The 24,689-nt window shown below is 49.8% G+C and overlaps 1 protein-coding gene and 1 long non-coding RNA gene across 3 annotated transcripts in view; one reads left to right on the forward strand and one right to left on the reverse strand.

The window, feature by feature from the left end:
* SPATA4 (spermatogenesis associated 4) overlaps nt 1-15,265 on the reverse strand; it is a 50,326-nt gene extending 35,061 nt beyond the window's left edge. The window contains exon 1 of the mRNA XM_073577704.1: nt 15,127-15,265. Within this exon, the coding sequence (XP_073433805.1) occupies nt 15,127-15,230 (104 nt within the window). The 5' untranslated portion in view covers nt 15,231-15,265. The remainder of the gene's footprint in view (nt 1-15,126) is intronic.
* Nucleotides 15,266-15,357: 92 nt separating this feature from the next.
* LOC141091924 (uncharacterized) overlaps nt 15,358-24,689 on the forward strand; it is a 39,870-nt gene continuing 30,538 nt past the window's right edge. For both annotated transcript variants that reach the window (XR_012232624.1, XR_012232622.1), the window contains exon 1: nt 15,358-15,453. This is a non-coding gene — a long non-coding RNA (uncharacterized lncRNA). The remainder of the gene's footprint in view (nt 15,454-24,689) is intronic.

Below are 24,689 nucleotides of genomic sequence, written 5' to 3' on the forward strand. Positions count from 1 at the left end.
TCCATGGAAATAGACCCCCAAGGGTGAGAAGGAACAAGTAGTGGTTGCAACAATCCAGTAGGTGATACACGTGGAGTCGTATAGCGTGCACATATCTCACTAGAGAGAACGTAGCTCTTCATGTCCTTCAGACAAGTAGGCCACATAAAGAAATGGCTCAGGAACTCCTGTGTCTTCTGTACCCTCCGATGACCAGCCAACTTGGAGTCATGGAAAAACTTGAGGACTTGCAACTTTACAGCCTCCAGAACGTATAAACGTCGATCCTGGACCAACTTCCGTACTTGAGAACCAAGTTCACATTATCAGTCGGCTTAGCGAGAAATGGATCAGCGTCGTAGGCCTCCTTAATTGTTTTCAACAAGTCCTTATTCTGGATGACTCCGTCAAAGTTGGCATCCGACAAAATGGTCTTGGACGGGGTCCCAGGTATGGAATCCGTGGCATGGATTCGGGACAAAGCATTCGCTTTCCCATTATGTGAACCTGGGCGGTACAAAATGACAAAATTAAATTGATTAAAAAATAAGCTCCAACGAGCCTGACGTGGAGAAAGACATCTAGAGCTAAGAAATTCCAGGTTGCGATGATCCGTGAGTACAATAACTTGTTGTGCTGCCCCCTGCAGATGGTGCCGACATTCCTTAAAAGCAGTGATAATGGCTAGAAGCTCTTTATGTCCCACATCATAATTCATCTCCGCAGCAGAAAGTCTACGAGAGAAAAAGGCACACGGATGTAACAGACCTTTCTCTCCTGTTCTCTGCGAGAGGATGGCCCCCAGAGCACAATCTGAAGTATTCACTTCCACAATGAAAGAATATGCTGGGGTAGGATGAATCAACACAGGTGCAAAAGTGAAACAGGACTTAAGACAATCAAACACCTCTTGAGCCTGTGTAGACGACAAGAAAGTCTTTTCCGTCTTAGTTGCATAATAGGTCGAACAATCTCAGAGAAATTACGAATAAACCGTCTATAAAAGTTAGCGAACCCAATAAAACGTTGTACCTCCTTGACATTTTTGGTGCGGACCAATCAAGAATAGCCTGGATCTTACTTGCCTCCATGTTGAGTCCCTTGGCGAGATGACAGAACCCAGAACTTGAATCTCTGTACAATGGAACTCAAATTTCTCAGGCTTGATGTAGAGATGATTCTCTTTCAGGCATCTTAAAACAGTCTTAACATGCTCTTGATGTTCCTGTAATGAATCGGAAAAACTCAAAATATCGTCCAGATAGACTACGACAAAATGATCTAACAGATCTCTAAAAATGTCAATATCCAAGTGGTGGAAGGTTGCCGGAGCGTTGCAGAGACCAAAAGGCATCACAAGGTACTCAAAGTGCCCATAATGACATCTAAATGCCATCTTCCATTCACCCCAGAGCAGATCTGAATCAGGTTATAAGCTCCTCGAAGATCCAACTTAGAGAAGATTTTAGTGTGACGTATTCTTTCAAGCAGTTCCGGAATTAACGGCAAAGGATAACGGTTCTGAATGGTTACCTTGTTGAGCTCCCGATAATCAATACAGGGTCTAAGAGTTCCATCCTTCTTTTTTATGAAAAAGATAGGTGCTCCTGCCAGTGATGAGGAGGTGCAAATGAAACCCTTAGCCAGATTCTCATCAATGCATTCCTTTAAGGCCTGCAGCTCCGGTGCTGTAGGTGGGTAGACTTTTTTAAATGGAATAGCCGTCCCCGGAAGAAGTTCAAGAGGACAATCATAAAGTCTGTGAGGAGGACGCTGATCTGCCATTTTCTTATCACAAGTATCAGAAAATTCATTATAAATGGACGGTAACATACAGTGGGGCAAAAAAGTATTTAGTCAGTCAGCAATAGTGCAAGTTCCACCACTTAAAAAGATGAGAGGCGTCTGTAATTTACATCATAGGTAGACCTCAACTATGGGAGACAAACTGAGAAAAAAAAATCCAGAAAATCACATTGTCTGTTTTTTTTTCATTTTATTTGCATATTATGGTGGAAAATAAGTATTTGGTCAGAAACAAAATTTCATCTCAATACTTTGTGATATATCCTTTGTTGGCAATGACAGAGGTCAAACGTTTTCTGTAAGTCTTCACAAGGTTGCCACACACTGTTGTTGGTATGTTGGCCCATTCCTCCATGCAGATCTCCTCTAGAGCAGTGATGTTTTTGGCTTTTCGCTTGGCAACACGGACTTTCAACTCCCTCCAAAGGTTTTCTATAGGGTTGAGATCTGGAGACTGGCTAGGCCACTCCAGGACCTTGAAATGCTTCTTACGAAGCCACTCCTTCGTTGCCCTGGCAGTGTGCTTTGGATCATTGTCATGTTGAAAGACCCAGCCACGTTTCATCTTCAATGCCCTTGCTGATGGAAGGAGGTTTGCACTCAAAATCTCACGATACATGGCCCCATTCATTCTTTCATGTACCCGGATCAGTCGTCCTGGCCCCTTTGCAGAGAAACAGCCCCAAAGCATGATGTTTCCACCACCATGCTTTACAGTAGGTATGGTGTTTGATGGATGCAACTCAGTATTCTTTTTCCTCCAAACACGACAAGTTGTGTTTCTACCAAACAGTTCCAGTTTGGTTTCATCAGACCATAGGACATTCTCCCAAAACTCCTCTGGATCATCCAAATGCTCTCTAGCAAACTTCAGACGGGCCCGGACATGTACAGGCTTAAGCAGTGGGACACGTCTGGCAATGCAGGATCTGAGTCCATGGTGGCGTAGTGTGTTACTTATGGTAGGCCTTGTTACATTGGTCCCAGCTCTCTGCAGTTCATTCACTAGGTCCCCCCGCGTGGTTCTGGGATTTTTGCTCACCGTTCTTGTGATCATTCTGACCCCACGGGGTGGGATTTTGCGTGGAGCACCAGATCGAGGGAGATTATCAGTGGTCTTGTATGTCTTCCATTTTCTAATTATTGCTCCCACAGTTGATTTCTTCACTCCAAGCTGGTTGGCTATTGCAGATTCAGTCTTCCCAGCCTGGTGCAGGGCTACAATTTTGTTTCTGGTGTCCTTTGACAGCTCTTTGGTCTTCACCATAGTGGAGTTTGGAGTCAGACTGTTTGAGGGTGTGCACAGGTGTCTTTTTATACTGATAACAAGTTTAAACAGGTGCCATTACTACAGGTAATGAGTGGAGGAAAGAGGAGACTCTTAAAGAAGAAGTTACAGGTCTGTGAGAGCCAGAAATCTTGATTGCTTGTTTCTGACCAAATACTTATTTTCCACCATAATATGCAAATAAAATGAAAAAAAAACAGACAATGTGATTTTCTGGATTTTTTTTTCTCAGTTTGTCTCCCATAGTTGAGGTCTACCTATGATGTAAATTACAGACGCCTCTCATCTTTTTAAGTGGTGGAACTTGCACTATTGCTGACTGACTAAATACTTTTTTGCCCCACTGTAGATACCTTAGTGGTACATTCCGTATCACAAGACCTTGCCTGACTTGTTAGTGGTGTGTCCTTTGGTGGATAAGTGATCTCCTTGGTCTCCCAGTTGATGTATGGGTTCTGTGACTGCAGCCAGGGCATTCCTAGAATTAAATGAAAATGTGGCAAAAAATTTAACATAAAGGAAAGTACTTTCTGATGATTGCGTTCTATGAAAATGTCCAGAGGTACTGACTTCTGATCCACCGGTCCAGAAACTAGAGGAGAACCATCCACTGTTTCCATGGTTACTTGGGTGGCTCTCTGTTGAATCTGTATGCCATGTACTTTAGCAAAGGTTAGGTCCATAAAGTTACCTCCCACCCCAGAATCTACCATGGCTACACAAGAGATCCATTATCCTGACAACAAGATCTTAATGGGGAGGGAGCAGTGCGTATCTCTATCCTTCCATATTTTAGGAGAGGTAGTCACCGACAGAGAAGGAAAGACAGCATTCAAAGAAGAACTGGACCCAGAAACAACAGTTTCAGCATCCTGATTCTCATACTCCCCTACAGTGGCTAGTACCTTGTGAGGCCGCTTGGGACAGTTAATAAGGAAATGGTCTGATTGACCGCAGTAGAAACACAAACTCTCACGGAAACGATGCTCCCTGTGCCTATTACCCTCACGTCGCTGTAAAGCATCCACTTGCATGGAAACTGGTTCCACTTTCCATAATGATTTACCTGCAGATTCTTTAGAAGATAGTGGAGAGTTAGTGACATGATTAGAGGCTGCAAATTTCTCCTGTCTACGTTCAGTAATACATATGTCAACGCGCACACAATGCTGTATGAATGCCTCTAACTCTTGAGGAGTATATGTATGGGCTAACTCCTCTTTAACCATACTAGAAAGTCCTCTCCTAAAAATGGGTAACTGAGCATAACAGTCCCAAACTGTATTCGCCGCTAGCCGTCTAAATTCAGTAGCGTATTCAATAACAGAGCGCTTACCCTGATGTAATGATAACAATGCAGTTTCAACAGGATGTGTCGATTAGGATTATCAAACATCATAGACATTGCAGCTAGAAAATTGTCTAAGTTATTCAAACGGGGGTCACGAGTCTCGATAAGCGGATTTGCCCAACTGAGAGCTCGTGATTGTAATTAACATGATATACATAGGACCTTGGATCAATCTGTACGAAAGTAGCCAGCCTGCACATCAAAATACATTGATTAATAAACCCATGAATTTTGTAGCGGTCTCCATTAAATCTAAACGGCGGTAAGTTGGGTGTGCTAATTGGCAGTGGCTGCACCGGAGGTATAGGCGCCTGTGCTGTTATTTGATTACTTAAGTCCTGCAGAGCCTGTCCGAAACGGGCTTCCCATTTAGCAACCTCGTTTTGCAGAGCCTCCATATCCTCTTGTAAAGAGCTAGTCATGGAGAACAACTGATCCACCCTTGCCTTAGTTGCTCAGTAGTTATTATCCCAGCAGATTCCTTATTAGGCCTGAGTATCCTGTAATAATCCTGATGGTACTATGGAATCTGAGTGCGTGGGATAAAACGAAACTGAGACCAAAGTTGAGACAAACTGTAGTAACAAAGCAAAGGGTATAACGCAAACTAACAGAGTAATTCCTGAAATTAAAATCGAAGTGCAAACAGCACAAACGGAAATGTCCAGAAAATATGCTAGCGGAGCACGAGTGCTAATACAAGCAAGTCCAGAATTTATATGCGGCAAGCGTGCAGCCTGCACTTATGCGTGGTAGTCCAAAAATATGCAGACAGTGAAACCGGCACTTTTCATGGAAGTCCAGAAATATGCAGATGGTGAACAACAAGGAGGTCTCCCAGTGTACTTCTTTTAGGGCTGAAAAAGTCCCGCTAAAGTCCAACACCGCAGCCCGCACAGACACCGTTCCAGGAGTAAATACTCAGATAATAATAATGACAACGTCTTAAGGATCACAGCAGTTCCAGACATGTGTAGCTCCTCTCTTTAAAAGTCTAGACAATAAGTAAGCACAGCCAGGATCAGGAAGCAGCGCAGAGAACTGAAGGCAGCTGGAAGTGATGAGGCAGAGCACAGCGTAATCGAGCAGCAGTTGGAACACCAGAGGCTAGTCAGGAGGAAGCTCAGAAGCCACCAGCAACAAAATACTCAGACAAGGAGTCTTTCCTGACTCGGACGTTCAAGGACAGGGCGAAGTACCAAACTCCATCTTGGACGAGGGCAAAACAGGCAGGGCGGAGACACGGTGGGGCAGGATGGATACGATGGAGACAGATGGGGCAGGATCATGGGACAGATGGGGCAGGATCATGGGACAGATGGGGCAGGATCATGGGACAGGATGGGACAGGATCATGGGACTGGATCATGGAACTGGATGGGATATCACATGGGGGCAGAATGAATACTCATGAGGGCAAGATGGGAGAACATATGACTGGAGCCAAGAATGAGACACACGGGGGCCAGGATGGAGGATATTATTACCATAGGGGCTAATTAAGGGATATTATTACTGCAGTGATGTATTTTTTATTTTTTGAGGATACTGTTTTAAATGGGAGTTCGGTCCTGTTACTGTGCAGAGTGACACTGTTGCCTTTTTTTCTTCATCTGGTGTAGTGTAGAAGTTAGGAAAAAAATAAGTAATGTGTTCTGCAAGCAGTGCTCTAGATAACTGTGTTATATCCCGCAGAGAAGAGCCCTGGCTGGAAGAAGTGATGGTGGGTTGTGCTGGATGAACATGAAAAGTGAAGATGAAGGACTTCACCTAGAGACGTCACTGGTGAGTCAGTGTGTTACCTGTACACTGACACTATACACTGTATACTATATACAGAGTTCCTGTGTACAATGTCACCGGTAATCACTGTATTACCTGTACATTATACACTATATACAGAGCTCCTGTGTATAATGTCACCAGCAATCACAGTATTATCCGTACCAGGACACAGCATAAGTACAGATCTCCTGTGTATAATGGCACTTATGGTGATATTAGTGTATTGTTTTTTATTAATGATCAGCATTGTACTATTTAGTCACTATGTGGTGGCAATACAGTATGTTGTCCGGTCATGGTTTGGTGGTAGTTGTTCCTTGTATGGGATATTATTGGTCATTTTAAAAGCTGAAAAATACATAAATATACCTAAATTGTATTGCATATTTTAACAGATGATTAATAGGTTAGGGTAGAGTAGGGCCTGGGTCTACCTTGTTGTGGTGGCGGCTTAAAAAAAATCTTTTGGCCAAAACAAATGCTGCTGAATATATGTGTGATCTGGTGATGGGAACAGTTAATGTGTGATTGGTGAGGACGTGGTGCAGATGTGGAGTCTTTCTATGAGTGGGCAGTGGGACTGTGGAAGGTTCGAGGGGTGGAACCTGGGCAGAGTCTCAAGGGGGCCCCGAAAATTTTGCCAGTATGGGGCCCCGAAATTCCTAGTGGCAGCCCTGAAACTAAGTATTAGGTTAATGATTCACAGGAAGGATAAATCCACAAAAAGGAACATATTGTGAGTTTGTAAAGACAAATTCAGACACTGCTATTTTTTAGAACAGCCCAATGTTCGATTTTTGTTATTTTCTGTAAAGTAGTTAAAATACATTTCTCTTCATGTTTTGAATTAGAAAACAATGTGCAATGTTCCAATGCATGGAAATAAAAACTAGTATAACGATTTTGTGATTAACTCATGTTTTTGAACACACTGCTATTATTTTAAACACTATTGTATTGTGATAGGATCATCTCTACATATTGTAGGGATTCTACTCGCTTAGGTGCGACGGGAGACAACCAGGAGGCACGTTCCTTTAAAAGTTCATAGGGTTTATTGCTTCATAACCCATAAAGCAGCACACAACACAAGGAATAGCCTTTAGGTCAGGCGAAAGCAAGCATAAATGTCCATTATTTCAGGCTCAGTCCTGAAGCCTCAGCAAACACAGGAGGCTTATCCGTCCTCACATACAGCCAATATCCTGTCGTCACCGGGTCAGCAGCCTCAGCACGTGGTCTTCAGGAAGGTATCACACCTTCCTCCACATAGGCATGCCGGGACCTTCCACATGGCCCAATCAGATCCATGCGCTCTCTCCATGTGACCTACCCTGGCCATATTATATGGTCCATAGCCACGCCCACCGGGGTCACATGACTATGACCTCATCACAGGTCCTTCAACCACTCACACTCTTTACAACAGGGTTCTTTAAACACACCCCCTGGGTGAGTTTGTAGGTAACTGGTCCGCCCTTCTCCCTAGTTACCTGGAGATTTCTCCCTGACACATTAAAGCAACACCTCAGCAATATCATTGCTGAACAACATAAGTCTCCATCCCAAAGCCAACCACTTTGGGATTCATAACGGCCATTCCATATTCTGCCATTCATCCTTTCTCCTGGGACATCCACACAGCACCCCCTAGCGGACTCAGTGGTTACTACACCACAATATATAAAAATGAATGTATGTATGTGTGTATCGCCAACCAATCACGAAGCATCTCTCATTTCGCCAGAGCTGGTTAAAAGCTGAGCTGTGATTGGCTGCTATGAGCAAGTTTTCCCACTTGACAACACTTCAGCAGACACTGACATGGTGGGAGAAATCTAGCATCCCCAGGAACATAAGCTCCCAGCCATTGTCTTCCCCCCAGAAAGGAGCACAGAGCACATGACAGAAATGAATCCCCCCCTCCCGTGGATCAATGGTATGCAAGTTAGGGCAAATCCACTCAGCGTTTTGGTACTGACCCCAGGCCTTTCTTCAAGGGATCTCCGCTATGGAAGGCAGGGCAAATCCATCCAGTGCTTTGGCTCTGCCCCCATGCCTCTCTTAAAGGGATCCCCGGTATGGAAGTCAGGGCAATTACCTTCAAATGCTTTGGTACTGACCCCAGGCTCTCTTAAAGGGATCTCTTGTACGGAAGTTAGGGCAAATCCCTCAGCGCTCTGATTCTGACCCCAGGGTTCTATTAAAGGGATCATTGGTATGCAAGTCAGGGCAAATCCATCCAGTGCTCTGGTTCTGATCCCAGGCTTTCTTAAAGTGATCCCCGGTATGGAAGTTAGGGCAAATCCACTCAGCGCTCTGGTTCTGACCCAAGGCCCCTCATAAAAGGGGTCCCTGGTATGGAAGTGAGGGCAAATCCACTCAGCGCTCTAGTTCTGACGCCAGGCTTCTCTTAACCCCTTCCTGCCATCCGACGTACTATCCCGTCCATGGGACCTGGGCCCCTATGCCCATGGACGGGATAGTACGTCTCAGCGATCAGCGGCGCCCACGTGGTGAGCGCCGCTGATCGCGGCCGGGTGTCAGCTGATTATCACAGCTGACACCCGGCACAATGTGTCAGGGGCGGTCACGGACCGCCCCCGACACGTTAACCCCTTGCACCCCGCGATCAAACATGATCACGGTGTACCGGGAGTTAAAGGGAAGCATCGGCAGGGAGGGGGCTCCCTCCGTGCTTCCCTGAGCCCCCCACGGCAGCGCATTGTGCAGCGCTGCTGCGGGGGGCTCCTTTCCTCCAGGCCCCCGAATCCAAGATGGCGACGGGGGCCTTCGGGGGCCTGCAGGAAGCTGGCTTCCTCAGTGCCTGCAAAGCGCAGGCATGAGGAAGCCTTCGGCACTGCCTGTGACAGATCGCTGATCTGTCACAGTGATCTGTGATGTGACAGATCAGCGATCTGTCACAGGACAGTGATGTCCCACCTGGGACTATGTAATAAAGTAAAAAAAAATTAAAAAAAAAGTGTAAAAATAATTTTTAAAAAATCGCCAAATAAACTAGTAAAAAAAAGAAAAATATTCCCCAATAAATTCATTTTTTGAAAATAAAAAAAAAAACAATAAAAGTACACATATTAGGTATCGCCGCGTCCGTAACGACCCGCTCTATAAAACTGTCCCATTAGTTAACCCCTTTAGCGAACCCCTTAAAAAATAAAAAACGAAGCAAAAAATAATGATTTATTATCATACCGCAAAACAAAAAGTTTAATAACGCGCGATCAAAAAGACGCATATAAATATCCATGGTACCGCTGAAAACGTCATCTTGTCCCACAAAAAACGAGCTGCCACACAGCATCATCAGCGAAAAAATAAAAAAGTTATAGCTCGCAGAATAAAGCGATGCAAAAATAATTATTTTTTATATAAAATAGTTTTCATTGCATAAAACCGACAAAACATAAAAAAACGGCCTAAATGAGGTATCGCTGTAACCGTACTGACCCGAAGAATAAAACCGCTTTATCAATTTTACCGCACGCGGAACGGTGTAAACGCACTCCCCCAAAAGAAATTCATGAAACGCTGGTTTTTGTTCATTCTGCGTCCCAAAAATCGGAATAAAAAGCGATCAAAAAATGTCACGTGCCCGAAAATGGTACCGATAAAAACGTCAACTCGTCCCGCAAAAAATAAGACCTCACATGACTCGGTGGGTCAAAATACGGAAAAATTATAGCTCTCAATATGTGGTGATGCAAAAACTATTTTTACAATAAAAAGCATCTTTTAGCGTGCGACAGCTGCCAAACATAAAAACCGCCATAAATAGTAAATCAAACCCCCCGTTATCACCCCCTTAGTTAGGGAAAAATAATAAAATAAAATAAAAATGTATTTATTTCCATTTTTCCATTAGGGTTAGGGCTAGGGTTAGGGCTAGGGCTAGGGTTAGGGCTAGGGTTAGGGCTGAGATTAGGGTTAGGGGTGTGTTGGGGTTCGGGTTGGAGTTAGAATTGGGGGTTTCCACTGCTTGGGCACATCAGGGGCTCTCCAAATGCAACATTCCGTCTGATCTCAATTCCAGCCAATTCTGAGTTGAAAAAGTCATATGGTGCTCCTTCCCTTCCAAGCTCTGCCATGCGCCCAAACAGTGTTTTACCCCCACATGTAGGGTATCAGCCATTTCAAAATGGGGTCATTTGTGGGGGGTTTCCACTGTTTAGGTACATTAGGGGCTCTCCAAAGGCAACATGACACCCGCAGACCATTCCATCAATGTCTGCATTCCAAAACGTCACTACTTCCCTTCCGAGCCCCGATGTGTGCCCATACAGTAGTTTTCTCCCACATATGGGGTATCAGCATACTCAGGACAAATTGGACAACAACTTTTGGGGTCCAATTTCTCCTGTTACCCTTGGGAAAATAAAAAAAATGGTGACTAAAAGATCATGTTTGTGGAAAAAATTCAAATTTTTTATTTTCACGCCCGGGCGTTATAAACTTCTGTGAAGCCCTTGGGGGTTCAAAGTTCTCACCACACATCTAGATAAGTTCCTTAGGGGGTCTAGTTTCCAAAATGGTGTCATTTGTGGGGGGTTTCCACTGTTTTGGTACATCAGGGGTTTTTCAATCGCGACATGGTGTCCGATCTCAATTCCAGCCAAAAACGTGAAATGGCGCTGCTTCCCTTCCGAGCTCTGCCATGCGCCCAAATAGTGGTTTACCCCCACATGTGGGGTATCAGCATATTCAGGACAAATTGCACAATAACGTTTAGGGTCCTGTTACCCTTGGGAAAATAAAAATTGGGGTGAAAAGATCATTTTTGTGGAAAAAATATGATTTTTTAATTGTACCGCTGTACGTTATAAACTTCTGTAAAGCCCTTGTGGGTTCAAAGTTCTCACCACATATCTAGATAAGTTCCTTGGGGGGTCTAGTTTCCAAAATGGGGTCACTTGTGGGGGGTTTCCACTGTTTAGGTACATCAGGGACTCTCCAAACGTGACATGGCGTCCGATCTGAATTCCAGCCAATTTTGCATTGAAAAAGTCAAACGGCGCTCCTTCCATTCTGAGCTCTGCCATGCGCCGAAACAGTCGTTCCCCCCCACAAATCAGGTATCAGCGTACTCAGGACAAATTGCACAATAACTTTTGCAGTCCAATTTCTCCTGTTACCCTTGGTAAAATAAAAAAAATTGAACCTGAAGTATTTTTTTTGTGAAAAAAAGTTAGATGTTCATTTCTTTTTAAATATTCAAAAAAATTCCTGTGATGCACCTAATGGGTTAATAAACTTCTTGAATGTGGTTTTGAGCACCTTAAGGGGTGCAGTTTTTAGAATGGTGTCACTTTTGGGTATTTTCTATCATATAGACCCCTCAAAGTGGCTTCAAATGTGATGTGGTCCTAAAAATAAAATGGTGTTGTAAAAATGAGAAATCGCTGGTCAACTTTTAACCCTTATAACTTCCTAACAAAAAAAAAATTTTGGTTCCAAAATTGTGCTGATGTAAAGTAAACATGTGGGAAATGTTAGTTATCAAGTTTTTTATGTGCCGTATCTCTGTGATTTAAGGGCATAAAAATTTGAAGTTGGAAAATTGCGAAATTTTCAAAATTTTTGCCAAATTTCCGTTTTTTTCACAAATAAACGCAAGTTATTTGAATGAAATTTTACCACTAACATGAAGTACAATATGTCACGAGAAAACAATGTCAGAATCACCGGGATCCATGGAAGCGTTCCAGAGTTATGACCTCATAAAGGTACAGTGGTCAGAATTGTAAAAATTGGCCCGGTCATGAACGTGCAAACCACCCTTGGGGGTGAAGGGGTTAAAGAGATCCCCGGTATGGTAGTTAGGACCGTTCAACTCAGCGCTATGGTTCTGACCCCAGGCTGACGGGATGATGTGGGATATTAGGGGTAGTTGTCCGGTGGCTCTGGCTGACTGGATGATGTGGGATATTAGGGGTAGTAGTCCGTTGGCTTTAACGGGATGATGTGGGATATTAGTAGTCCGGTGGCTCTGGTCTGGCTGATGGGACAATGGGGGATAATAAGGGTAGTAGTCCGGTGGTTCTGGATGACGGGACGATGTGGGATATTAGGGGTAGTAGTCCGGTGGCTCTGGCTGATGGGACGATGTCGGATATTAGGGGTGGTAGTCCGGAGGCTCTGGCTGACGGGATGATGTGGGATATTAGGGGTAGTAGTCCGTTGGCTTTAACGGGATGATGTGGGATATTAGTAGTTCGGTGGCTCTGGTCTGGCTGATGGGACAATGGGGGATAATAAGGGTAGTAGTCCGGTGGTTCTGGATGACGGGACGATGTGGGATATTAGGGGTAGTAGTCCGGTGGCTCTGGCTGATGGGACGATGTGGGATATTAGGGGTGGTAGTCCGGAGGCTCTGGGTGACGGGATGATGTGGGATATTAGTGGTAGTTGTCCGATGGCTCTGGCGGACGGGATGATGTGGGATATTAGTGGTAGTTGTCCGGTGGCTTTGGCCCGGCTGACGTGATGGTGTGGGATATTAGGGGTAGTAGTCCGGTAGCTCTGGCTGACGGGATGATGTGGGATATTAGTGGTAGTTGTCCGGAGGCTCTGGGTGACGGGATGATGTGTGATATTAGTGGTAGTTGTCCGGTGGCTCTGGCCCGGCTGACGTGATGATGTGGGATATTAGGGGTAGTAGTCCGGTGGCTCTGGTTGACGGGATGATGTGTGATATTAGTGGTAGCTGTCCGGAGGCTCTGGGTGACGGGATGATGTGGGATATTTTGGGTTGTTGTCCGGTAGCTCTGGGTGACGGGATGATGTGGGATATTAGTGGTAGTTGTCCGGAGGCTCTGGGTGACGGGATGATGTGGGATATTAGTGGTAGTTGTCCGGTGGCTCTGGCCCGGCTGACGTGATGATGTGGGATATTAGGGGTAGTAGTCCGGTGGCTCTGGCTGACGGGATGATGTGGGATATTTTGGGTTGTTGTCCGGTAGCTCTGGCTGACGGGATGATGTGTGATATTATAGTGAATGTGGCTATGCGGAGTAGGCGGGGCTCTACACTCAGAGATATATATATATATAAAATCATTATAATTTGTTATAAATAACCGTAGCTAGTTACTATGCCCGGGCAGCGCTGGGCTCTTCAGCTAGTTATTATTATTTTGATCTTCCTACAGTACAGCAATAATGCACCCAGTGATGTCACAATACATAGGTAATGCACACAGTGATGTCAGAGTATATAGATAATACACACAGTATGATAACCAGCATGAGGTGGGCAGCATGATACCACATATGATGGGGGGGGAGCAGCATGATATACCCCCTATGAGGGGGGCAGCATGATAACCTGTATGATGGGGGGGGCAGCATTATATTCTGAGGGGGCTACATTATATTGTTTTATTTTTATTTAAATTCTGTGGAAGCATGGTGGAAAATCAATGTCTGACTTTCATTAGTTCATTTTCATAAATTTTTTGATTTATTATTACTTTTCTCAGATTCAAGTTATTTCTGTCACCATTGTGGGTTTTCAGCCATTAAACGAGGGGTACCAACAATTTTGCCCACGTGTGTAGCTCCATGTACAGGGGGCGCTATGGCTCCATATTACAGGGGGGCGCTATGGCTCCATATTACAGGGGGGCGCTATGGCTCCATATTACAGGGGGGCGCTATGGCTCCATATTACAGGGGGGCGCTATGGCTCCATATTACAGGGGGGCGCTATGGCTCCATATTACAGGGGGCGCTATGGCTCCATATATAGGGGGCGCTATGGCTCCATATTACAGGGGGGCGCTATGGCTCCATATTACAGGGGGGCGCTATGGCTCCATATTACAGGGGGGCGCTATGGCTCCATATTACAGGGGGGCGCTATGGCTCCATATTACAGGGGGCGCTATGGCTCCATATATAGGGGGCGCTATGGCTCCATATTACAGGGGGGCGCTATGGCTCCATATTACAGGGGGGCGCTATGGCTCCATATTACAGGGGGGCGCTATGGCTCCATATTACAGGGGGCGCTATGGCTCCATATTACAGGGGGCGCTATGGCTCCATATTACAGGGGGCGCTATGGCTCCATATTACAGGGGGCGCTATGGCTCCATATTACAGGGGGCGCTATGGCTCCATATTACAGGGGGGCGCTATGGCTCCATATTACAGGGGGGCGCTATGGCTCCATATTACAGGGGGCCGCTATGGCTCCATATTACAGGGGGCGCTATGGCTCCATATTACAGGGGGCGCTATGGCTCCATATTACAGGGGGCGCTATGGCTCCATATTACAGGGGGCCGCTATGGCTCCATATTACAGGGGGCGCTATGGCTCCATATTACAGGGGGCGCTATGGCTCCATATTACAGGGGGCGCTATGGCTCCATATTACAGGGGGGCGCTATGGCTCCATATTACAGGGGGCGCTATGGCTCCATATATAGGGCGCGCTATGGCTCCATATTACAGGGGGGCGCTATGGCTCCATATTACAGGGGGTGCTATGGCTCCATATACAGGAGGCGCTATGGCTCCATATACAGGAGGCGCTATGGCTCCTTGTATGGTGGCATTATGACTCTATATACAGGGGGCTCTGGGACCCCCACTCCCAGGACTTATGGGGATCCCCCTGGTCTGTCAGGGTTACTCACGCGATGAATGGCGCCTGTGCTCCTCATAATCTCTAGGCCCGGTGTTGAGCTCATGGAGGCTCTGTGACAGCACAAGCCAGAAGGGGGAGCACTGGAGCCGGCAGCGCTGTGTGTGACTGCGGCCCCTGGGGCTGGCGTCCACACACCGAGATTACCGCCCACTACTATCTATGGGTAACCGCGAGGCAGCATGCTGGGAGCTGTAGTTCCCCACACCAAGTGACCCTCATCTCGTCCCCCAGCATTCCCTGCACATACCTTCGGAAGTTCTTGGGGGAGAAGCTCAGGTCCAGGCTCTGCAGCCATTTCAGCACATCTCTGGGGACCCCCGTCTTTTTCGGGGCCTCGGAATATGACGTCATTGTGATCGGTCACGCTGCTTCTGCCACCGCACCGGACAGTCAGCGTTTACTGTAACCGGGCAACCGTTACTATGACTACAGGTGTATACCAATGAGGAACCCACCCTCTACCGATGACGTCACCAGTGTCGGGCGGGCTCATTGTCATCACGTGACGCAGATATAGAGAACGTGAACGTGCAAGGGAGTGTGCAGCAATGAGCGCCCCCTGCTGTCTGTGCACGTAAGTACACACCCCACAGGGAACGATGAACACATTGTATGTAGCTTGATCAGCTCGGTCACTTAACCAATTCACTACATGATAGTTTCTTGATCTGCATCTTTTTTTGCTTTCATTATGTCCCTATAGGACTTTTTTTTCACTGTCTGTATCAGTAATAACCTCACTACTCACTGTAGCATGGGGTGACACTGGATGCAGAAAATGATGTCATTTTGTGAATTCCTTCTGATTAGTGATGGATGAACAAGCTCGGATAAGGTGTTACCCAGCATGCTCTGGTGCTGACCGAGAGTCTTTGGCGTGCTCGGATAAGGTGTTACCCAGCATGCCCTAGTGCTGACCGAGGGTCTTCGGCATGCTCGGATAAGGTGTTACCCAGCATGCCCTGGTGCTGACTGAGGGTCTTCGGCTTGCTCGGATAAGGTGTTTCCCAGCATTCCCTAGTGCTGACTGAGGGTGTTCGGCGTGCTCGGATAAGGTGTTACCCAGCATGCTCTGGTGCTGACTGAGGGTCTTCGGCATGCTCGGATAAGGTGTTTCCCAGCATGCCCTAGTGCTGACTGAGGGTCTTCGGCCTGCTCGGATACGGTGTTACGCAGCATGCGCTGGTGCTGACCGAGGGTCTTCGGTGTGCTCGGATAAGGTGTTACCCAGCATTCGCTGGTGCTGACTGAAGGTCTTTGGCGTGCTCGAATAAGGTGTTACCCAGCATGCCCTAGTGCTGACCGAGGGTCTTCGGCTTGCTCGGATAAGGTATTACCCAGCATGCGCTGGTGCTGACCGAGGGTCTTCGGCGTGCTCGGATAAGGTGTTACCCAGCATGCCCTAGTGCTGGCCGAGGGTCTTCGGCGTGCTCGGATAAGGTGTTACCCAGCATGCGCTGGTGCTGACTGAGGTTCTTCGGCGTGCTCGAATAAGGTGTTACCCAACATGTGCTTGTGCTGACCGAGAGTCTTTGGCGTGCTCGGATAAGGTGTTACCCAGCATGCCCTAGTGCTGACCGAGGGTCTTCGGCGTGCTCGGATAAGGTGTTACCCAGCATGCCCTGGTGCTGACCGAGGGTGTTCGGCGTGCTCGGATAAGGTGTTACCCAGCATACTCAGGTGCTGACCGAGGATCTTCGGCGTGCTTGGATAAAGTGTTTCCCAGCATGCCCTAGTGCTGACTGAGGGTCTTCGGCGTGCTCGGATAAGGTGTTACCCAGCATGCTCTGGTGCTGACAGAGGATCTTCGGCGTGCTTGGATAAAGTGTTTCCCAGCATGCCCTAGTGCTGACTGAGGGTCTTCGGCGTGCTCGGATAAGGTGTTACCCAGCATGCTCTGGTGCTGACCGAGGGTCTTCGGCTTGCTCGGATACGGTGTTTCCCAGCATGCCCTAGTGCTGACTGAGGGTCTTCGGCATGCTCGGATAAGGTGTTTCCCATCTTTCCCTAGTGCTGACTGAGGGTGTTCGGCGTGCTCGGATAAGGTGTTACCCAGCATGCTCTGGTGCTGACCGAGGGTCTTCGGCGTGCTTGGATAAAGTGTTTCCCAGCATGCCCTAGTGCTGACTGAAGGTCTTCGGCGTGCTCGGATAAGGTGTTTCCCAGCATGCCCTAGTGCTGACTGAGGGTGTTCGGCGTGCTCGGATAAGGTGTTTCCCAGCATGCCCTAGTGCTGACTGAGGGTCTTCGGCGTGCTTGGATAAGGTGTTACCCAGAATGCTCTGGTGCTGACCGAGGGTCTTCGGCTTGCTCGGATAAGGTGTTTCCCAGCATGCCCTAGTGCTGACTGAGGGTCTTCGGCGTGCTCGGATAAGGTGTTTCCCAGCTTTCCCTAGTGCTGACTGAGGGTATTCGGCGTGCTCGGATAAGGTGTTACCCAGCATGCTCTGGTGCTGACCGATGGTCTTCGGCGTGCTCGGATAAGGTGTTTCCCAGCATGCTCTGGTGCTGACTGAGGGTCTTCGGCGTGCTCGGATAAGGTGTTACCCAACATGTGCTTGTGCTGACCGAGAGTCTTTGGCGTGCTCGGATAAGGTGTTACCCAGCATGCCCTAGTGCTGACCGAGGGTCTTCGGCGTGCTCGGATAAGGTGTTACCCAGCATGCCCTGGTGCTGACCGAGGGTGTTCGGCGTGCTCGGATAAGGTGTTACCCAGCATACTCAGGTGCTGACCGAGGATCTTCGGCGTGCTTGGATAAAGTGTTTCCCAGCATGCCCTAGTGCTGACTGAGGGTCTTCGGCGTGCTCGGATAAGGTGTTACCCAGCATGCTCTGGTGCTGACAGAGGATCTTCGGCGTGCTTGGATAAAGTGTTTCCCAGCATGCCCTAGTGCTGACTGAGGGTCTTCGGCGTGCTCGGATAAGGTGTTACCCAGCATGCTCTGGTGCTGACCGAGGGTCTTCGGCTTGCTCGGATACGGTGTTTCCCAGCATGCCCTAGTGCTGACTGAGGGTCTTCGGCATGCTCGGATAAGGTGTTTCCCATCTTTCCCTAGTGCTGACTGAGGGTGTTCGGCGTGCTCGGATAAGGTGTTACCCAGCATGCTCTGGTGCTGACCGAGGGTCTTCGGCGTGCTTGGATAAAGTGTTTCCCAGCATGCCCTAGTGCTGACTGAAGGTCTTCGGCGTGCTCGGATAAGGTGTTTCCCAGCATGCCCTAGTGCTGACTGAGGGTGTTCGGCGTGCTCGGATAAGGTGTTTCCCAGCATGCCCTACTGCTGACTGAGGGTCTTCGGCGTGCTTGGATAAGGTGTTACCCAGAATGCTCTGGTGCTGACCGAGGGTCTTCGGCTTGCTCGGATAAGGTGTTTCCCAGCATGCCCTAGTGCTGACTGAGGGTCTTCGGCGTGCTCGGATAAGGTGTTTCCCAGCTTTCCCTAGTGCTGACTGAGGGTGTTCGGCGTGCTCGGATAAGGTGTTACCCAGCATGCTCTGGTGCTGACCGGTGGTCTTCGGCGTGCTCGGATAAGGTGTTTCCCAGCATGCTCTGGTGCTGACTGAGGGTCTTCGGCGTGCTCGGATAAGGTGTTACCCAGCATGCTCTGGTGCTGACCGAGGGACTTCGGCGTGCTCGGATAAGGTGTTTCCCAGCATGCCCTAGTGGTGACTGAGGGTGTTTGGGGTGCTCGGATAAGGTGTTACCCAGCATGCTCTGGTGCTGACCGAGGGTCTTCGGTGTGCTCGGATAAGGTGTTACCCAGCATGCTCTTGTGCTGACCGAGGATCTTCGGCGTGCTTGGATAAAGTGTTTCCCAGCATTCCCCAGTGCTGACTGAAGGTCTTCGGCGTGCTCGGATAAGGTGTTACCCAGCATGCTCTGGTGCTGACCGAGAGTCTTCTGCGTACTCGGATAGGGTGTTTCCCAGCATGCCCTGGTGCTGACTGAGGGTCTTCGGCGTGCTCGGATAAGGTGTACCCAGCATACGCTGGTGCTGACCAAGGGTCTTCGGCGTGCTTGGATAAAGTGTTTCCCAGCATGCCCTAGTGCTGACTGAGGGTCTTCGGCGTGCTCGGATAAGGTGTTACCCAGCATGCTCTGGTGCTGACTGAGGGTGGTTTGGCGTGCTCGGATAAGGTGTTACCCAGCGTGCTCTGGTGCTGACCGAGGGTCTTCGGCGTGCTCGGATAAGGTATTTCCCAGCATGCCCTATTGCTGGCTGAGGGTCTTCGGCGTGCTCGGATAAGGTGTTACCCAGCATACGCTGGAGCTGAACGAGAGTCTTCGGCGTGCTCGGATAAGGTGTTTCCCAGCATTCCCTAGTGCTGACTGAGGGTGTTCGGCGTGCTCGGATAAGGTGTTTCCCAGCATGCCCTAGTGCTGGCTGAGGGTCTTCGGCGTCCTCGGATATTGTGTTACCCAGCATACGCTGGTGCTGACCGAGGGTCTTCGGCGTGCTCGGATAAGGTGTTTCCCAGCATTCCCTAGTGCTGACTGAGGGTGTTCGGCGTGCTCGGATAAGGTGTTACCCAGCATGCTATGGTGCTGACCGAGGGTCTTCGGCGTGCTTGGATAAGGTGTTTCCCAGTATGCCCTAGTACTGACTGAGGGTGTTCGGTATGCTCGGATAAGGTGTTTCACAGCATGCCCTAGTGCTGACTGAGGGTCTTCGGCGTGCTCGGATAAGGTGTTACCCAGCATACGCTGGTGCTGACCGAGGGTCTTCGGCGTGCTCGGATAAGGTGTTTCCCAGCATTCCCTAGTGCGGACTGATGGTGTTCGGCGTGCTCGGATAAGGTGTTACCCAGCATGCTCTGGTGCTGACCGAGGGTCTTCGGTGTGCTCGGATAAGGTGTTACCCAGCATGCTCTTGTGCTGACCGAGGATCTTCGGCGTGCTTGGATAAAGTGTTTCCCAGCATTCCCTAGTGCTGACTGAAGGTCTTCGGCGTGCTCGGATAAGGTATTACCCAGCATGCTCTGGTGCTGACCGAGAGTCTTCTGCGTACTCGGATAAGGTGTTTCCCAGCATGCCCTAGTGCTGACTGAGGGTCTTCGGCGTGCTCGGATAAGGTGTTTCCCAGCATTCCCTAGTGCTGACTGAGGGTCTTCGGCATGCTCGGATAAGGTGTTACCCAGAATACGCTGGTGCTGACCGAGGGTCTTCGGTGTGCTCGGATAAGGTGTTTCCAACCATGTCCTAGTGCTGACTGAGGGTCGTCGGCGTGCTCGGATAAGGTGTTTCCCAGCATGGCCTAGTGCTGACTGAGGGTCTTCGGCGTGCTCGGATAAGGTGTACCCAGCATACGCTGGTGCTGACCAAGGGTCTTCGGCGTGCTTGGATAAAGTGTTTCCCAGCATGCCCTAGTGCTGACTGAGGGTCTTCGGCGTGCTCGGATAAGGTGTTACCCAGCATGCTCTGGTGCTGACTGAGGGTGGTTTGGCGTGCTCGGATAAGGTGTTACCCAGCGTGCTCTGGTGCTGACCGAGGGTCTTCGGCGTGCTCGGATAAGGTATTTCCCAGCATGCCCTAGTGCTGGCTGAGGGTGTTCGGCGTGCTCGGATAAGGTGTTACCCAGCATACGCTGGAGCTGAACGAGGGTCTTCGGCGTGCTCGGATAAGGTGTTTCCCAGCATTCCCTAGTGCTGACTGAGGGTGTACGGCGTGCTCGGATAAGGTGTTTCCCAGCATGCCCTAGTGCTGGCTGAGGGTCTTCGGCGTCCTCGGATATTGTGTTACCCAGCATACGCTGGTGCTGACCGAGGGTCTTCGGCGTGCTCGGATAAGGTGATTCCCAGCATTCCCTAGTGCTGACTGAGGGTGTTCGGCGTGCTCGGATAAGGTGTTTCCCAGCATGCCCTAGTGCTGACTGAGGGTCTTCGGCGTGCTTGGATAAGGTGTTTCCCAGCATGCTATGCTGCTGACCGAGGGTCTTCGGCGTGCTTGGATAAGGTGTTTCCCAGCATGCCCTAGTACTGACTGAGGGTGTTCGGTATGCTCGGATAAGGTGTTTTCCAGCATGCCCTAGTGCTGACTGAGGGTCTTCGGCGTGCTCGGATAAGGTGTTACCCAGCATACGCTGGTGCTGACCGAGGGTCTTCAGCGTGCTCGGATAAGGTGTTTCCCAGCATTCCCTAGTGCGGACTGATGGTGTTCGGCGTGCTCGGATAAGGTGTTACCCAGCATGCTCTGGTGCTGACCGAGGTTCTTCGGCGTGCTCGGATAAGGTGTTTCCCACCATGCCCTAGTGCTGACTGAGGGTCTTCGGCGTGCTCGGATAAGGTGTTACTCAACATGCTCTGGTGCTGACTGAGGGTCTTCGGCATGCTCGGATAAGGTGTTTCCCAGCATGCCCTAGTGCTGACTGAGGGTCTTCGGCGTGCTCGGATAAGGTGTTTCCCAGCATGCCCTAGTGCTGACTGAGGGTCTTCGGCGTGCTCGGATAAGGTGTACCCAGCATACGCTGGTGCTGACTGAGGGTCTTCGGCGTGCTTGGATAAAGTGTTTCCCAGCATGCCCTAGTGCTGACTGAGGGTCTTCGGCGTCCTTGGATAAAGTGTTTCCCAGCATGCCCTAGTGCTGCCTGAGGGTCTTCGGCATGCTCGGATAAGGTGTTACCCAGCATGCTCTGGTGCTGACTGAGGGTCGTCGGCGTGCTCGGATAAGGTGTTACCCAGCATTCTCTGGTGCTGACTGAGGGTGTTCGGCGTGCTCGGATAAGGTGTTACCCAGCATGCGCTGGTGCTGACCGAGGGTCTTCGGCGTGGTTGGATAATGTGTTTCCCAGCATGCCCTAGTGCTGACTGAAGGTCTTCGACGTGCTCGGATAAGGTGTTACCCAGCATGCTCTGGTGCTGACCGAGAGTCTTCGGCATGCTCGGATATTGTGTTTCCCAGCATGCCCTAGTGCTGACTGAGGGTCTTCGGCGTGCTCGGATAAGGTGTTACCCAGCATGCTCTGGTGCTGACCGAGGGTCTTCGGTGTGCTCGAATAAGGTGTCTCCCAGCATGCCCTAGTGCTGACTGAGGGTCTTCGGCGTGCTCGGATAAGGTGTTTCCCAGCACTCCCTAGTGCTGACTGAGGGTCTTCGGCGTGCTCGGATAAGGTGTTACCCAGCATGCTCTGGTGCTGCCCGAGAGTCTTCGGCATGCTCGGATAAGGTGTTACCCAGCATGCTCTGGTGCTGACTGAGGGTCTTCGGCGTGCTCGGATAAGGTGTTTCCCAGCATGCCCTAGTGCTGACTGAGGGTCGTCGGCGTGCTCGAATAAGGTGTTACCCAGCATACGCTGGTGCTGACCGAGGGTCTTCGGCGTGCTCGTATAAGGTGTTTCCTAGCATTCCCTAGTGCTGACTGAGGGTGTTCGGCGTGCTCGGATAAGGTGTTTCCCAGCATGCCCTAGTGCTGACTGAGGGTGTTTGGCGTGCTCGGATAAGGTGTTACCCAGCATGCTCTGGTGCTGACCGAGGGTCTTCGGCGTGCTCGGATAAGGTGTTTCCCAGCATGTCCTAGTGCTGACTGAGGGTGTTCAGCGTGCTCGGATAAGGTGTTAACCAGCATGCGCTGGTGCTCACTGAGGTTCTTCGGCGTGCTCGGATAAGGTGTTACCCAGCATGTGCTGGTGCTGACCGAGAGTCTTCGGTGTGCTCGGATAAGGTGTTACCCAGCATGCTCTGGTGCTGACCGAGGAACTTCGGCGTGCTTGGATAAAGTGTTTCCCAGCATGCCCTAGTGCTGACTCAGGGTCTTCGGCGTGCTCGGATAACGTGTTACCCAGCATGCTCTGGTGCTGACCGAGGGTCTTCGGCTTGCTCGGATAAGGTGTCTCCCAGCATGCCCTAGTTCTGACTGAGGGTGTTTGGCATGCTCGGATAAGGTGTTACCCAGCATGCTCTGGTGCTGACCGAGATTCTTCGGCGTGCTCGGATAAGGTGTTACTCAGCATGCTCTGGTGCTGACTGAGGGTCTTCGGCATGCTCGGATAAGGTGTTTCCCAGCATGCCCTAGTGCTGACTGAGGGTCTTTGGCGTGCTTGGATAAAGTGTTTCCCAGCATGCCCTAGTGCTGACTGAGGGTCTTCGGCGTCCTTGGATAAAGTGTTTCCCAGCATGCCCTAGTGCTGCCTGAGGGTCTTCGGCGTGCTCGGATAAGGTGTTACCCAGCATGCTCTTGTGCTGACCGAGAGTCTTCGGCGTGCTCGGATAAGGTGTTTCCCAGCATGCCCTAGTGCTGACTGAGGGTGTTTGGCGTGCTCGGATAAGGTGTTACCCAGCATGCTCTGGTGCTGACCGAGGGTCTTCGGCGTGCTCGGATAAGGTGTTACCCAGCATGCGCTGGTGCTGACTGAGGGTGGTTTGGCGTGCTCGGATAAGGTGTTACCCAGCGTGCTCTGGTGCTGACCGAGGGTCTTCGGCGTGCTCGGATAAGGTATTTCCCAGCATGCCCTAGTGCTGACTGAGGGTCTTCGGCGTGCTCGGATAAGGTGTTTCCCAGCATGCCCTAGTGCTGACTGAGGGTCTTCGGCGTGCTCGGATAAGGTGTTACCCAGCATGCTCTGGTGCTGACAGAGAGTCTTCGGCGTGCTCGGATAAGGTGTTTCCCAGCATGCCCTACTGCTGACTGAGGGTGTTTTGCGTGCTCGAATAAGGTGTTACCCAGCATGCTCTGGTGCTGACCGAGGGTGTACGGCGTGCTCGGATAAGGTGTTTCCCAGGATGCGCTGGTGCTGACCGAGGGTCTTCGGCGTGCTCGGATAAGGTGTTACCCAGCATGCTCTGGTGCTGACCGAGGGTCTTCGGCGTGCTCGGATAAGGTGTTACCCAGCATTCTCTGGTGCTGACTGAGGGTGTTCGGCGTGTTCGGATAAGGTGTTACCCAGCATGCGCTGGTGCTGACCGAGGGTCTTCGGCGTGGTTGGATAATGTGTTTCCCAGCATGCCCTAGTGCTGACTGAAGGTCTTCGACGTGCTCGGATAAGGTGTTACCCAGCATGCTCTGGTGCTGACCGAGAGTCTTCGGCATGCTCGGATATTGTGTTTCCCAGCATGCCCTAGTGCTGACTGAGGGTCTTCGGCGTGCTCGGATAAGGTGTTACCCAGCATGCTCTGGTGCTCACTGAGGTTCTTCGGCGTGCTCGGATAAGGTGTTACCCAGCATGTGCTGGTGCTGACCGAGAGTCTTCGGTGTGCTCGGATAAGGTGTTACCCAGCATGCTCTGGTGCTGACCGAGGAACTTCGGCGTGCTTGGATAAAGTGTTTCCCAGCATGCCCTAGTGCTGACTCAGGGTCTTCGGCGTGCTCGGATAACGTGTTACCCAGCATGCTCTGGTGCTGACCGAGGGTCTTCGGCTTGCTCGGATAAGGTGTCTCCCAGCATGCCCTAGTTCTGACTGAGGGTGTTTGGCATGCTCGGATAAGGTGTTACCCAGCATGCTCTGGTGCTGACCGAGATTCTTCGGCGTGCTCGGATAAGGTGTTACTCAGCATGCTCTGGTGCTGACTGAGGGTCTTCGGCATGCTCAGATAAGGTGTTTCCCAGCATGCCCTAGTGCTGACTGAGGGTCTTTGGCGTGCTTGGATAAAGTGTTTCCCAGCATGCCCTAGTGCTGACTGAGGGTCTTCGGCGTCCTTGGATAAAGTGTTTCCCAGCATGCCCTAGTGCTGCCTGAGGGTCTTCGGCGTGCTCGGATAAGGTGTTACCCAGCATGCTCTTGTGCTGACCGAGAGTCTTCGGCGTGCTCGGATAAGGTGTTTCCCAGCATGCCCTAGTGCTGACTGAGGGTGTTTGGCGTGCTCGGATAAGGTGTTACCCA

The sequence above is a fragment of the Dendrobates tinctorius genome, unplaced genomic scaffold (genome assembly GCF_039654945.1).
Source record: "Dendrobates tinctorius isolate UK_male_01 unplaced genomic scaffold, ASM3965494v1 ptg000008l, whole genome shotgun sequence".
Classification (NCBI taxonomy): domain Eukaryota; kingdom Metazoa; phylum Chordata; class Amphibia; order Anura; family Dendrobatidae; genus Dendrobates; species Dendrobates tinctorius.